The sequence below is a fragment of the Phyllobates terribilis genome, unplaced genomic scaffold, assembly GCF_046119375.1.
Source record: "Phyllobates terribilis strain yellow unplaced genomic scaffold, ASM4611937v1 Scaffold_11__3_contigs__length_659146591, whole genome shotgun sequence".
Classification (NCBI taxonomy): domain Eukaryota; kingdom Metazoa; phylum Chordata; class Amphibia; order Anura; family Dendrobatidae; genus Phyllobates; species Phyllobates terribilis.
Window position 1 is genome coordinate 596,495,106 of NW_027362771.1, and position 16,139 is coordinate 596,511,244.

The 16,139-nt window shown below is 49.6% G+C and overlaps 1 protein-coding gene across 3 annotated transcripts in view; it reads right to left on the reverse strand.

Annotated features, from left to right (window-relative positions):
* Nucleotides 1–16,139, reverse strand: part of LOC141167078 (diacylglycerol O-acyltransferase 2-like) — a 55,792-nt gene that overhangs the window by 22,564 nt on the left and 17,089 nt on the right. For all 3 annotated transcript variants that reach the window (XM_073654420.1, XM_073654418.1, XM_073654419.1), the window contains exons 2-6: nucleotides 14,857–14,933; nucleotides 13,186–13,281; nucleotides 12,645–12,752; nucleotides 5,893–5,963; nucleotides 3,728–3,932 (exon numbers count right to left, since the gene is read on the reverse strand). In XM_073654420.1, coding sequence (XP_073510521.1) covers nucleotides 3,728–3,932; nucleotides 5,893–5,963; nucleotides 12,645–12,752; nucleotides 13,186–13,258 — 457 coding nt within the window. In that variant the 5' untranslated portion in view covers nucleotides 13,259–13,281; nucleotides 14,857–14,933. The remainder of the gene's footprint in view (nucleotides 1–3,727; nucleotides 3,933–5,892; nucleotides 5,964–12,644; nucleotides 12,753–13,185; nucleotides 13,282–14,856; nucleotides 14,934–16,139) is intronic.

Below are 16,139 nucleotides of genomic sequence, written 5' to 3' on the forward strand. Positions count from 1 at the left end.
ACTACTTATCAAATAACGAATGACATAGACTATAAAGTACAGTATAATGTCCACTGTGGTATATGCCAGCAGAGCCTAGAATAGTGCACAAATTACACCATGCAGCAATAGAATGGGAAAGCTCTAGATCGCCATCTGGTGTTCATTCATGGTATTATTAAGCAATTTGTCTTTTCCTGGACTGAGGTCTATGGCCCCACTATCAGTATTTGGTCAGTATTTGGTCAGTATTTTTTCTTAGGAGTGGGAGCCAAAACCAGGAGTGGGTGATAAATGCAGAATTGGTGACTTGTTTCTATTAAACCTTCTCTCTGATTGTTACTCACCTGGTTTTGGCTCTCACTCCTAAGAAAAAACTACTGACCGAATACTGATAGTGAGGCTGTGGCCTAAGGTTGTAGACCTCAGTCCAATGTCCAGGAAAAGACAAATTGCTTAATAGTACCATGAATGAACACTAGATGGCGATCTAGAGCTTTCCCATTTTATTGCTGCATGGTGTAATTTGTGCACTATTCTAGGCACTGCTGGCATATACCACAGTGGACATTATACTGTACTGATAGTGGGGTTGTGGCCTTAAAGAGTGAAGAGTGATCACCATAAGAATTCAGATTTTATTCACATAAATAAAAATACAAGTGCTCAGCACAATTCAATTAATCATGAAACACTTAATAACCCAAGAATCCCATAATGGGTAAATGCCCGACCATAAACTCCATGAAATGCTAATGTCCCCAGGCACACGATGATGGACATTTTAGGGACACCTGGATTCAGGTGAATGTATCTGCAAGACCAATGCATATAGTCCTGCCCTATATACTCTCTGAGGCTAATAATTGACGTTTTAGACACAGGCCTTGATTAGTGACTTCGGGTTATGTGCAATTTATATATTTCTTTATGACACTTTAGATTGATAAGTATATAAGTATTGGCTCTCGTTTATAATATATTAACCATAGCTTATTTGTGCAGAGTCCTAATTTTGGACACAGAGGGCGCTATTGGTCCTGTGTTTGTATTGACCATCAGAAAATGTGTGGCACATCATCGTGTGCCTGGGGACGTTAGCATTTCATGGAGTTTATGGTCGGGCATTTACCCATTATGGGATTCTTGGAATGAAATATGAATAAAATCTGAATTCTTATGGTGATCACTGCATATTAGCAGGTTTCTGTTTCTTTGGTTTGCTGTGTAATATACTGACATGCTGCAGAGAGAACCCATTTTCTGGATGGTGTCCTCCATGTTTGTGGTGTTAACTTTCAGAAAAATGCCTTGTTTGCCTTTAGCTTTTCATTCCTCTCTGTCTGTCTCTGCCTCTAGCTCCTTTCTCTCTGTGTCTGTCTCTGTCTCTAGCTCCTTTCTCTATATGTCTGTCTCTGCCTCTAGCTCCTTTCTCTCTGTGTCTGTCTCTGTCTCTAGCTCCTTTCTCTCTGTGTCTGTCTCTGCCTCTAGCTCCTTTCGCTCTCTGTCTGTCTCTGTCTCTAGCTCCTCCCCCTCTATGTCTGTCTCTGCCTCTAGCTCCTTTCTCTCTGTGTCCGTCTCTGCCTCTAGCTCCTTTCTCTCTGTCTGTCTCTGCCTCTAGCTCCTCCCTCTATGTCTGTGTCTGCCTCTAGCTCCTCCCCTCTATGTCTGTATCTGCCTCTAGCTCCTCCCCTCTATGTCTGTGTCTGCCTCTAGCTCCTCCCTCTATGTCTGTGTCTGCCTCTAGCTCCTCCCCTCTATGTCTGTATCTGCCTCTAGCTCCTCCCTCTATGTCTGTGTCTGCCTCTAGCTCCTCCCCTCTATGTCTGTGTCTGCCTCTAGCTCCTCCCCTCTATGTCTGTATCTGCCTCTAGCTCCTCCCTCTATGTCTGTGTCTGCCTCTAGCTCCTCCCCTCTATGTCTGTGTCTGCCTCTAGCTCCTCCCCTCTATGTCTGTGTCTGCCTCTAGCTCCTCCCCTCTATGTCTGTGTCTGCCTCTAGCTCCTCCCCTCTATGTCTGTATCTGCTTCTATCTCCTCCCCTCTATGCCTGTATCTGCCTCTAGCTCCTCCACCACTGTGTCCATTGGCCTCTAACTCCTTCCCCTCTATGTCTGTGTCTGTCTCTAGCCCCTCCCCCTCTGGCTCCTCTCTTCTATATATCCACCTCTAGCTCCGCCCCCTCTATGTCTGTGTCTGCCTCTAGCTCCTCCCCCTCCGGCTCCTCTCTTCTATATATCCACCTCTAGCTCCGCCCCCTCTATGTCTGTGTCTGCCTCTAGCTCCTCCCCTCTATGTCTGTGTCTGCCTCTAGCTCCTCCCCTCTATGTCTGTGTCTGCCTCTAGCTCCTCCCCTCTATGTCTGTGTCTGCCTCTAGCTCCTCCCCTCTATGTCTGTGTCTGCCTCTAGCTCCTCCCCTCTATGTCTGTATCTGCTTCTATCTCCTCCCCTCTATGCCTGTATCTGCCTCTAGCTCCTCCACCACTGTGTCCGTTGGCCTCTAACTCCTTCCCCTCTATGTCTGTGTCTGCCTCTAGCTCCTCCCCCCTCTGGCTCCTCTCTTCTATATATCCACCTCTAGCTCCGCCCCCTCTATGTCTGTGTCTGCCTCTAGCTCCTCCCCCTCCGGCTCCTCTCTTCTATATATCCACCTCTAGCTCCGCCCCCTCTATGTCTGTGTCTGCCTCTAGCTCCTCCCCCTCCGGCTCCTCTCTTCTATGTATCCACCTCTAGCTCCGCCCCCTCTATGTCTGTGTCTGCCTCTAGCTCCTCCCCTCTATGTCTGTGTCTGCCTCTAGCTCCTCCCCTCTATGTCTGTCTCTGCCTCTAGCTCCTCCCCTCTATGTCTGTGTCTGCCTCTAGCTCCTCCCCTCTGTCTGTATCTGACTCTAGCTCCTCCCCTCTATGTCTGTATCTGCCTCTAGCTCCTCCCTCTATGTCTGTGTCTGCCTCTAGCTCCTCCCCTCTATGTCTGTGTCTGCCTCTAGCTCCTCCCCTCTATGTCTGTGTCTGCCTCTAGCTCCTCCCCTCTATGTCTGTGTCTGCCTCTAGCTCCTCCCCTCTATGTCTGTATCTGCTTCTATCTCCTCCCCTCTATGCCTGTATCTGCCTCTAGCTCCTTCCCCTCTATGTCTGTGTCTGTCTCTAGCCCCTCCCCCTCTGGCTCCTCTCTTCTATATATCCACCTCTAGCTCCGCCCCCTCTATGTCTGTGTCTGCCTCTAGCTCCTCCCCCTCCGGCTCCTCTCTTCTATGTATCCACCTCTAGCTCCGCCCCCCTCTATGTCTGTGTCTGCCTCTAGCTCCTCCCCCTCCGGCTCCTCTCTTCTATGTATCCACCTCTAGCCCCGTCCCCTCTATGTCTGTATCTGCCTCTGGCCCCTCCCCCTTTGTGTCTGTGTCTGTCTCTAGCTCCTCCCCCTCTGTCTGTATCCACCTCTAGCTCCTCCCCCTACACAATTTTAATAACCTCACCTGTCCTCTCCTATCTCTTCACTGAACACAGACTTTTTATGAATTGTAAGTGAAAGCTCAGTCCTTGTGGAGAGAGGAGCGGATCTCGCTGATGAGACATATTACAGAGCTTCTCATCTACATGTGCTCTACTGATTTATGTAATAAAAATTAAAACATCGGATCCACTTTAAGAGCAAAAAAACCGTTGAAAATGCTACAAATCAGGCGGCAAAGACCAACCGGAGCCAAACAGGGCTGATAGATCGAGTTCTTGTCACCTCCAGTCTTCTCACCTGCCGACATGATATAGTCACGGTATATAGGCAACCTGAAGACCCCTGCCAGAACAGCCAGCCATGGGCGGACCCCCGGATACATCTCAGAGAAATCGGTGGCCTCTGTAGCAAAGTTACAGAAGGACGAAGCTGAGAAGATTCCATGGGGGTGACACCCCAGCACGTAGTTCCTGTCGGGACTGAGCGGAGCCGCCTGAACCAGCTGTTAGGGTACAAAACCACAAAGCGCCATAAAAGCATAAATGAGCCGATAAGTTAAAACAAAACATACTAGAAACTGCTGCCTAATCACAGGGGTGAAACCAGTGTTGGATGGGTGGATGAAGGGGTGGCCAATTTGCTCAGCCATGCCTTTGCCTAATATTGCCAGAATTGATTGGATCAAGTGTTGACTTGGGTCAACAAATTTCCCAATATATTCTGGTGTACTAGCAGAAGTGTCATGATGACCCCACCCTACATAAGAACATATGGGCAACACAGAGGGACTTCCCTGCTCAAAACCCCTTCTAGGAGTGAAGACATACTAAGAATGAGGGTCTCCATCGTTGGAGGACTCCTGACAACCATGCGTGTGTGGTCATCCATTCTATTCTCTGGTCAATGCACAAAAAATAGTGGCTGTCCATATCGGCCTTCTCTGCCATCATTGACCTGTTGGCACCAGGTCTGTATTAAGTAAAGACATTTTTACCCTCGGAAAAGTTTCAAGAATCAAGATCAAGAAACAGGAGGAATAAAAACTTAAAACTGTAAAAATGAAGACGGACGTCGTTGAATGTAGCTCAAAACACATACGGACAGAATGAAGTTCGATCTTGATTTTGGACCAACAAGAAGACCCAACTCATTGAGAAAGATAATCCTGATCAGAAGAGATGAAGGCGCAAGTGAAAGAGGAAGATCCCCAACGAGGTGGATAAAGGCAGTCACCAAAATCAAGACTGAAGGCAAGACATTCTGGAGAAGCTCCATCCATAAGGTCACCAAGAGGAGATCCCATCATGGTGGTGTGGCACCCCAGGGGTCTGGTTTCCACAGTAACAGCAATGTTATGTCTGAGAGCAGGTGGGAGGTCTCTTGGTCAGGAATCCTATGCATGCCACACCTCCTGCCCAGTCCTGGGAGGGGAAGAACTTCCCCTGTATAAACCTGGGGCTGAGGCAGGGTTAGAGAGTTCAGGGGAAGAGTTCAGCCAGGAGGGCTGACAGGGAGCTGTGGCTCCGGCTGGGCCCAGCTCCTGGGCCATGCCAGAAGTAGAGAAGAGAAGCAGCATAGGAAGAAACAACAGGAGCTCTGTGGGAGCAGTGTTACAAAGAGTCAGGGCTGGCAGCTGCAGAGCTCGCCCTGACTGAGAAGATTTCTTACCGGACCCGGAGTCCGAGGCTGTGGGGACTAACTCCTACCCAGCAGCAGAATCCGTCAGGCAGGGGATTCCAGGTCCTCTGGCCAAGAAACCTGAAGGCACGGTCACACGCATGGGACCAGCACCGCCGTCTTGGAGCGGAAGCTACTAGAAGGCCCCGAGTCACCGGCCATACGGGTGAGCACCACACGGTACACTCAGGGACGTGGGCTACTTATACTCGCTTCTAGCAAGGTAGCCAGAAGAGTATCGTTAGTTTGGGAGGCCTACAACTCCGCCTGGCCAGGGGAGATCCCATCTGCTCAAGGACTGACCAGGCCCCAACCGCTAGCCAGTACTCCGGGAGGGTCTACCTTTGTCACCAGTAAAGACCCTGAACTACACCGCATCGTCTCTGAGTGGTTCCTGCTACCCCCATCATCCACGTCGGCTACCCTGAGGCCATACCCCTCCCGTTGGGGGTTATACCATCCACGCTGCACCATCCTTCCACCGGCCTCAGCGGTCTGCCCTGCAGCGGCAGCTCCATAGCTGCATTCAATGGGTGGCGTAGTCGTCCATCATCTACCGCTGATACAGCGCCACTTAGTCTGACTCCCTGGGCACGGACCGGATCACCGCCACGAGACTACAACCCTCAAGAGATCCGGCTCCGGGTAAGCTCCCGCGTGCGCAACGCAGCGCGACACAGGCCCAGGGGCGCGTCAGTGGCACCTAATGATGATAATACTGGAAATATACCAAAATTATATGGAAAAGATTAGATTTGCTGCACGGTGTGTAATATTGAAGTTACCTTTATAGGGAAGTAATCTCTGAAATGCTTCCAGATTGTCCATTTCCTCACCCATTGTACTCTACGACCACCTGTCGGGAAAGACCATGTAGAATAGAGAAGTGCATGATATTACCAGGACTCCATCTAAGGGGCATTGTACTTCTCTTTTAGATTTAGAGATATTATTGGGATTCATAAAAGTAGATTAGCAGTAATTAACCATAGTGAGCCAAAATGTATATTGTGAATATGCTATAGATGGAAGTCTCAAACCAGAACCTTAAGGGAAACCTATCAAGAGTTTTTTGGGCCCCCAAGCTAGCACCAGTGTCATCCATGCTCTACTACTTTATATAGCAGTGTTTCTTAGCACCAGCAGAGCCTAATTTTGATTAAAAAAAGAAGTTTAAAGATGGCTCTTGACATGCAAATTACCAATCTGGTGTCAAGGAGGTGGACACCGTACCTCCAAGGTTGCTGAGTCCAAGCCTCTCTGAAATCTTGCGTGTGCACTGTTAACATATGGTGGTGCATGTGCAGTGAAGCCGGGTGCCCTTACCTTGGCTTCATCCACACACTGCATCACTGCGAATGTACCAGAACCAGCCATGGATTGCGCATGTGTAGCGCCCCGAGGGTTCGGCCGCTACAGGGGTATTGCACCTCTTCCAGAGGTGTGATATTCCACTCCCGGGTAAGGATGGAGTATGGACCAGGGCTCAGGTAGCTGCATACATCACACACACCCCATTTCCGGGGGACAGTTCAACGTTGCTCCCATTAGACACCTATGCAGGCACGACAGACCATGTCCCTGGCTGGAGTGGGGAGGGGGGAGGAAAACCCGGTGATGTAGGAGCAGGAGGGGATGGTTCCTGAGCGTAGGTAGGAGCTCAATGGTTGCTGGTCACCTGAGCTCACACACTAAGGGAAGTATAAAAGGTGGGCACCATCTTAGATCTGGGTCGATTCGAGTACAGTCAGTGGGAGGAGAAAACTGGGAGCAGAGGCTCTGTAGGAGCTCTGCTCAGAGGCAGGCCTAGAGAAAAGGTAGGAGCCTGAGAGGAGAAGGAGAAGTGGGCCTGGAGAAGAGGCCAAAGGAAGGAGGAGAAGAAGGAACAGGGAAGAAGGGGAAGAGACAGAGAAACAGAAGGGCTCAGGAACAAGAAGACAGAAGGGACCCTAAGAACCCACGAGAATACCGGGTGAAGGGTCAGGCAGATTAAGGGTGCTGGATTCCAAGTTGGTGGAGGAGAAACAACCCTCAGCCAAAGATCGGAGGTCGTGATCATTTATTGGTGCGACACCTCATCAACCCTGCTAGGAAGGCACCATATAGGACAGCGGGGAACGGGGCCCACGTTTACCCGCGCAGATCCGCGGCAGCTGGACAAAAGTTGGTCACTGGTGGGGCAGGCCAGAGAAAGGATAGAAGGGGGTCCTGTGCCATGCTCCTGAACTGCCTGGGAGTTGACCGAGCCCCTCACCTGGTAGACGCAGCACGGCTCGGGCAGTCACTACTGGTGCCGCAGTGACCCGGAGCATATGAACTGTGAGTAAAAGACATTGGACTGCAGTACGTTGTCTGTGTGCTTCTTGCTCCTCCAGCACTAACGGTACTGGGCCTCTCTTCACCATCACCCCTACCATCCACTACATTGCCCTGAGGCTACACTCCTCCCGTGGGGAGTTATACTAACTCGGCTGCACACACCATCAGCCTCAGGGGACTGCCTTGCAGCGGCGGTTCATAATAGCCGCAATCCACGGGTGGCGTAGTCGGACATTATCTACAGCACATAGCAGACTACCACTGGTCTGACCACCCTGAGCCACGGGACCGGGACGCCACTACTACTCCCAGCATTGCCCTGAAGCCCGGTCCCGAGTGCCCCACAGCCCAGGGGGCGAGTCAGCTTTGGCGTAGTCGGCAGGATTCTGACCAACCCGCCACAAACGGGTATTGCACGCCTGAAAAGAGACTGTTTCACCGTGTTAAAGATGGCGTCCGCCCCAGAAGAATGAGTGCCATAATGTGCACGCCAAAAGACCACAGGAAGCCACCTCCCATCGTGGGCCAGGTCACAGAATGGCGCCAAAGAAGGAGCCCACCCCCAACAGCCATGAGCGCGGCTGTGAAGATGTCCATCAAGGTGGGGGGGCTGCCCCTGAAAGTGATTGTCACCAAGTTGCCCTGGGACCACCCCCAATGGGGGTGGGAAGAGAATAAAACTGTGGGGCAGGGCGCGGTCTGGATCAGTCTAGACAGACCGCACCCGGGAATGGAGGAAGCATTCAGCAGCACCCATACCTTGGCCCGGAGCCTGCTGCAGGCTGAACCGCCATGCAGCCTGGCGGAGATCCTGGCGCAGCTCCCTAGAGATCCGGAGCGTGCGCAAGCTGCGCTGGAGGACCTGGATCGGAGGATGGTCCGGGCGCAGCGGGATGCGCTTACCGAGTGGAGAGAAGGACTGGCCCGGCAGGCTGGAACCCGCCAGCGGCAGGCATCACCCGCACCCCGAGTACGCCTGCCTCTGAGGACGGTGAAGGAGGAGTGAAGGCCGGAGGCGATGCCGCGGAGGGAGCCACGAGGACTGAGGCAAGTAAAGGGGACGTTACCACCCCAGGCCCAGCAGCTGCAAGCCTGCCCCAGCCTCCCATCGCAAAACCCAAAGCCCCACTCACCGCACCTGTTGCCGCGCCGTCACTGCTCCCGGCTAGGCCTCAAGCGGCGGAAGCCGCGGCCACGCCTCGCCCTGCGCCACGCCCACCGATCCCGGGCACGGTAAAAAGGGAGGCGTCACCGGCCCGGTCGCAAGGCCTGGTAAACCCGGGCGCCGTCACCCCACCAGCGCCCCCCTCCTGGACTGGGCCGCCATCGGGTACAACCAGAAGACCCCTGGCCTGGTCGCAAGGACGAGTGCCCCCGGGCGCTGCTCCCAAATCGAGGCCCTCCGCTATACCACCGCTGGGCGCGGACCTGTTTGCCCAACACACCGGTCCGGATGGAATGCCGTTAGTGTGGCCGGCCGAGCTGGTCAGCGGTCAACCATAGAAGACCCAGCCCCCGCGCGAGCCCCTGATACCTGCTCCGGAGCCCGTAGAAGTCACCCTGCCCCCACTAGAGGACGCCCAATTTGAGAGGGACCCCACTGGCGAAAACTTAATGGGGTTCACTCAGGAGACCCGGGCGGACACAGCCCGTCGTCTGGAGGCCTGCCAACAGCAGCTGGTGACCTTTGAGCGGGAACGGCGAGAGAGGCGCGTTAGGGAGGAGCGGCTTCAGGCCCGGAGTGCCAAGCAGAAAGGTAGGGCCCGTCAAGATCCCTGAGCCGCCCGCGGTCCCCGAGCCACCGGGACCGTGATAAAGTTCCAGATGGAGAATGGCTGGGGCTTTATAAGGGACCCGGAAACAGTCGGCGACGTCTTTGTGACCCGCAGGGACGTCGAAAGTCATCTACCCGAGGGACACCGTGGACGTGACCTATACCCTGGTGATGTGGTCACCTTTACCCGACACGAGGGCGCCAAAGGGCCGTACGCCCTCCATGTCCATCGGCTTACCGAGGAGGAACTGCGGCACTACGGTTGCGAGGAAAGCCAAGAGGACCCGGACGGGTCTGAAGACTATCCTGAGGAAGGTGCGCAAGGAGGACACCGCCACTGAAAAGTGGCAGCGCACAACTGTATATAGTTACCCGTCAGGGTATCAGAACTGTTTTTGGGACTGTTCCCGTTTTGAAAATGTGGTCCTCATTGGGACAAATATTGAACTGTTACCAGTTTAAAAGTTGCCCCTTATCCCCTACCTGGCTGGGGACTGAGAACAGCCACCCCCCTTCCCCTACCTGGCTGAGGACTGAGAGCAGCCATTCCCCCTTTCCAACCGGCCGAGGACTGGGAACGGCCAATCCCCTGTAAATAGTTGCGCTTCCTAAAGCGCCCCCTACTGGTTTTATAACAAGACTGTAACGTCTACCTCAGGACCGAGAGTCCCTCGCGTTTAAAAGTTTACTGAAGTTTTTGCACTTAAAAGAATATTGAATACCTGGTCACAAGTTGCAAAGAGGCCAGAGTTCAAGAATGTGTTTGAAAATGTTTTTCTTGCAAATGTTTTATGTAGAAAAAGTTTTATATGCTGCTAAATAGTAATGTGGAAGTTTTCTATAATGTTTTATGTGACAAAAGAGTTCCAGTGGCATTAGCAAAGTGTTTTATAGTAGTGTAATAAGTGAAGAAAGTGTTTCCCCTGAAGGGAATTGTACTGTGTCGTCCGTTTTCTAATGTGAAAAGTTTTGAAAAAGTTTTGCATATCCTGTACTTAATTGTTTTTGCTCTGCTCCAGCCCGAAGACGTGCTGTGCTTTACCAGGGGGGAATGTAGCGCCCCGAGGGCTTGGTCGCTACAGAGGTATTGCACCTCTGCCAGAGGTGTGATATCCCACTCCCGGGTAAGAATGGAGTATGGACCAGGGCTCAGGTAGCTTTATACATCACACACACCCCATTTCCGGGGGACAGTTCAATGGTGCTCCCATTAGACACCAATGCAGGCACGACAGACCATGTCCCTGGCTGGAGTGGGGAGGGGGGAGGAAAACCCGGTGATGTAGGAGCAGGAGGGGACGGTTCCTGAGCGTAGGTAGGAGCTCATTGGTTGCTGGTCACCTGAGCTCACACACTAAGGGAAGTATAAAAGGTGGGCACCATCTTAGATCTGGGTCGAGTCGAGTACAGTCAGTGGGAGGAGAAGACTGGGAGCAGAGGCTCTATAGGAGCTCTGCTCAGAGGCAAGCCTAGAGAAAAGGCCGGAGCCTGAGAGGAGAAGGAGAAGTGGGCCTGGAGAAGAGGCCAAAGGAAGGAGGAGAAGAAGGAACAGGAAAGAAGGGGAAGAGACAGAGAAACAGAAGGGCTCAGGAACAAGAAGACAGAAGGGACCCTAAGAGCCCATGAGAATACCGGGTGAAGGGTCAGGCAGATTAAGGGTGCTGGATCCCAAGTTGGTGGAGGAGAAACTACCCTCAGCCAAAGACCGGAGGTCGTGATCATTTATTGGTGCGACACCTCATCAAACCTGCTAGGAAGGCACCATATAGGACAGCGGGGAACGGGGCCCACGTTTACCCACGCAGATCCGCGGTAGCTGGACAAAAGTTGGTCACTGGTGAGGCAGGCCAGAGAAAGGATAGAAGGGGGTCCTGTGCCATGCTCCTGAACTGCCTGGGAGTTGACCGAGCCCCTCACCTGGTAGACGCAGCACGGCTCGGGCGGTCACTACTGGTGCCGCAGTGACCCGGAGCATATGAACTGTGAGTAAAAGACATTGGACTGCAGTACGTTGTCTGTGTGCTTCTTGCTCCTCCAGCACTAATGGTACTGGGACTCTCTTCACCATCACTCCCACCGTCCACTACATTGCCCTGAGGCTACCCTCCTCCCGTGGGGAGTTATACTAACTCGGCTGCACACACCATCAGCCTTAGGGGACTGCCTTGCAGCGGCGGTTCATAATAGCCGCAATCCACGGGTGGCGTAGTCGGACATTATCTATAGCACATAGCAGACTACCACTGGTCTGACCACCCTGAGCCACGGGACCGGGTCGCCACTGCTACTCCCAGCATTGCCCGAGTGCCCCACGGCCCAGGGGGCGAGTCACATGCACGGAATTTAACAAAAATTTGGTCTGACATGACCTGAACAATGATCACTGTTAGAACTAACAAACTTTGCTATAGAAAATACTGGAGTAGCTCAGGATGATAATAATGGTGATATAGGGGAAGGGGTCAAAAAACACCCAAGACCCATCATCCTTTAAGTATTCTTTGTTTTGCTGAGTACTGAGGCTCTGGCTCCTAGGTTCCTATCAATATTATCCCCCAGCACCTAACTTTTAACATTTGACAAAACTCTTCAAAAACTTTTGTGCCATGGTAGTATGGCATGTATTATCCCTGACGTGTCCAATTGGTCTTTCCATAATTGTAATGAGAGGGAATGTACAGGCTCTGCCATCGATCTACAGAGTACATGGACCAACCTTGTTTTTGTGACCTAGAAGGTTTTTATGGTCAGAAACTTAAAATTACAATTTCTGACTATAATGATCATATGACTGCGCCAGGTCATCCTAGGAATATGCCAAAAAATGTTTGTCTCAATGCTGGATGTGATTGAGATTGATCTGGCCCATTAAAGTTCCAGAGGATCCTCTGGTGGGCCAAGGGCTCTGACACGATGATGGACCTCAAAGGTCCAGCAGAAGACAACTCCATTTGGAGGTGTCTTTGGCACCAGTCACTTTCCTCCAGGGTCAATTTCTTATTATATGATCACATATTGGTGAACCTACAATGGCTATGCACATATTCTGTTTGTATGGCGGTTAGGTCTTCCAGAACATCCCCTCTGGTGGCCTAAGGAGGCCTAAGTCCAACACTGGATTTAGCAAAAATGTTGGAGATCCCATCGCACATTCCTATTGCTTCCTATGTTCTGTGGTGATACAAGACTGTTGCGTCCAACCAAAAAGTTTAGTGATAGTTTTAGAACACACCTGGACCTATTGGAGTGTTGATCATTTGGACCGAAAATTGGATAGGCGGTTTACGATAAAATTCTGGTCATTCTTATTGCTACAATTCCATTTTGAGGAAATGATGATCTCATTAATCTTTTTTTATTCTTTCCTAAGATTCTGACGATATTTTGTTTTACGTGAGATTTGGAAAAATTTAGTCCAGATGGTAAAGTTTAATAAGTCCGAACCTTTCACTGGAGTGTCCCAATCGATTAGTAGATAAGAGAAATACACCACAGGTATGATCCAGAAGGAGGTGAACAACAAGTACACGAGGAAGATGGTGAAAAATATCCCTGAAAGGAGACAAAACACATTTGTACAAAAATACTGTAGCATGAAAGTGTCTGTACATATAACATCTAGTGTCGAAAAAGATCCTGGAACATTGGACCACAGCTGTGAAGTATGTTGAGGTGATAGGGGCAGGGACTTGTCCTCTAATGAGATGATACAGTCCTATGTCATAATTTGAGGAGTTGGTGGAGACGTAGACTCCACAGTAGCACCGACGTTTGTAGAGATTGAGTTCGAGAAAGCATAGTAATAGGCAGAGTGAAGGCTTCTACCATATGTAATAGTTGATTATCCCTCTGAAACCAATGCCAAGAAATCATGTATTCACTCATTCAGTGGTCATGTACACACCTCACAATAACCCAGACTGTGGTCATGTCCAGTCGATTTTCCAGACTCATTGTTATAGACTATAATTTTCCTTCCACTCACCCATCAGAAGAAACGTCAACACCCACTGGAAAACGCTAATGGAAAGGACATGCTTTCTCACGGAGTCATCCATCTTGGGCCGCGTACTTGTGTCACCTGCCGATGGGAGCACAAGCCATAACATTGGTTTCCCACATTTAGGAAGATGGGTGAGACATGGATCTCAAGAATAATGATCTTCTTGCTCCATACCCCTTCCTCCTGCCCTTTAGACTATCAATGCTTTATCATTGGCATTTGTAACCCAACTTGGGCTGCCGTAGGTGAAGCCTCCAGTCAGTCTTGAACTAATATGTTCCCTTCAACCATATAAATGTATTGGAGTGAAGGGAACTGAGGGTTGTATATTTTATTTCGAAGACAGTATAAGTCTTGAGCTCTACATAGACTCAAAATCCATCCAGAGAGTTGATAGACCTGGAGAACTCTGCTGCCTACATGGATGTTACTATCGGATGAAGGACTGATTATTATTTTCGACAGTGACTGGTTCCTTGTTGGCAAATCCCTCAGATATATCAGAGCGTTTGCACTTTCATGATTAGGTTCAGTTGATAGAAGATGCTCAGAAGTAGGTAATGAGGAGCAAATGACTCAATAGCACATAATGGTGAGGAACGATGGGTTTATGAAATGAATCCATAGAGCAAAGGGTCCTATAATAAAAGCTCCCCACCTGGCACTGTTTCGTAACTCTGGTACCCTATTATAAGAAGACCTAGCGCTTCTGCTCTCTAAAAGAGTGATGAGTAACATAAGCCCTCCTTAAGTTATTCATTTTTGGATGCGTCAATGGATGTGGAAGTGTTGGGATTTCCACCAATCTGTAGAACATTCCTGAAATGATAAGTAGTTGTCTTTATTTGCTATAAAATATACAACTATTCATTGAAGGTGGAATATATGGACCAAATCAAGGGACTAATCCTCTGGGGCCTCAACAACCCAGACTTGCTTCCCAGGTCAGTGCTTTTTATCCTAAATCATAGTATATCCTTACTACTGTAAAGGCCAAAGTGGAATTGTAGGTCTTTGTAAAGTTTGCTTTGGGACTCCTCTTGAAACTCCACATGTTAGGAAGATGGGGATCCTTTGATGACTGCCAGATAGCCTAACCGGCCTAAAATAGGCGGTCTCATCTTAGATGAGAGAAGATCTTGGGTATGTGTCCTTTCCTATATGTGGCTACCATGAGAATTTAGATGGGTTCTGTGTCCCATGAATGTAAATCCAACCATCTATCACTGTCTAACAATGTAAGTCCACCTAGGACAAGCTTCTGGTGTGGCCCTCTGCGGCAATGGAAGCCTGTCTAGCCTACACTTGCCATGACAAACGTAGAGCACGTTGACCATGAAGATGAGTAGGGCATCTCATCTGCCCAGGTTCGATGGAAGCTGACAATGGCTACGGGACAATTCATTTTCCCCTTTATATATAACTTAATGATCAGATCAGTTATCTTACAATTCTTCCAATGTTCACGAGATTCACCTTGCCCAAAATTCAGCCATTATTAAATTTTTCTCTTCACCCAAGTTCATTCGTAGGGAACTTTTAAGGTATACAATGACATTCATCATCTTTAACAAGCGCATCCTAAATAGTAAATAGGTGAAATTTAAGATAAAACTAAATTAATTCTATATCATATAGGTTTGGTGGTGTTACCTGAACATGAAGAGACGCCTTTTGGTCAATGAGGGTGGGCAACCGCGTCCACCATAACCATACGCAACCGATGTCACCTACAAAGATATATAATGCACTGTATAAAGACAGGTATTACAAGTGATATCAACTGCATATAAAAAAATTACCTCTGTACAATGATTTTTATCACCTGTATGCACAGAATGCACCTGTACACAATGTACCTCTATATAAAAACATCACCTGTACACAGTGATTATCACCTGTATATACAAACATCACCTGTACACAATGTACCTGTATATACAAACATCACCTGTACACAATGTACCTGTATATACAAACATCACCTGTACACAGTGATTATCACCTGAATATACAGACATCACCTGTACACAATTATTATCACCTGTATATACAGAAATCACCTGTATACAATGATTATCACCTGTATATACAGACATCACCTTTATACAGTGATTATCACCTGTATATACAGACATCACCTTTATACAGTGATTATCACCTGTATATACTGTGACAGTAACTGGTATTATATGCGATGGGAGGTATGTGTCACCCAGAATGCTCTCCTGTGTGAACTAAGACCTACTGAATTCTGCCAGCATGTTATATGCTGGGGGTTACCTCTTTTAAAGGGTGTGGTTTTATGGGAATGACGTAGAGATGGGAGGGAAGTCATTCCCCATACCTCCACCTCAGGGTGTGGCTGAGCAAGCTTTAAATGTTCAGTCCTGTTTTTTTTTCGATGTGTTGTGTTTGGAGAAGCAAGGTCTCCAGACTGGACAGCCATAGCTCAGAGAGGAGCTGAAGGCTGGACATAACCTGTGTGGGCGAACCGCACACACACATATGGACTGTGCTATTGTTTATCTTTTGTTTTGTTGTTTGGCCAGTAAGGCTGTGCTTATTTTTGCTGGAGTTGTGACGCTATATGCCATATAATAAAGCCTACAGAGAAAACCCGGTTCCTGAGTCTACTTCCGGAAGTGGCCGAGCGAGTCGACCTACCACAGTTGGTGTGAGAGTCCGTGCAATAATCCAAGAACACGTGTACCTGCCACAGAGACTGGTGGATGTCCTGGGTGAAGGCCGCCAGCCAGCCAGAGAAGTCCGGCAGCATGGAGAAGCTCATTAAGCACCTGGTACAGAGCCAACAACAGATGCACCAACAGCACTTGCAGAGCCAGCAGCAGCACCAGCAGAAGACCAAACTGTTATTGCAACAGATCCAGTTGCAGCAAAAGGCGCAGCAGCAGCACCAGCAGGAACAGCAGCAG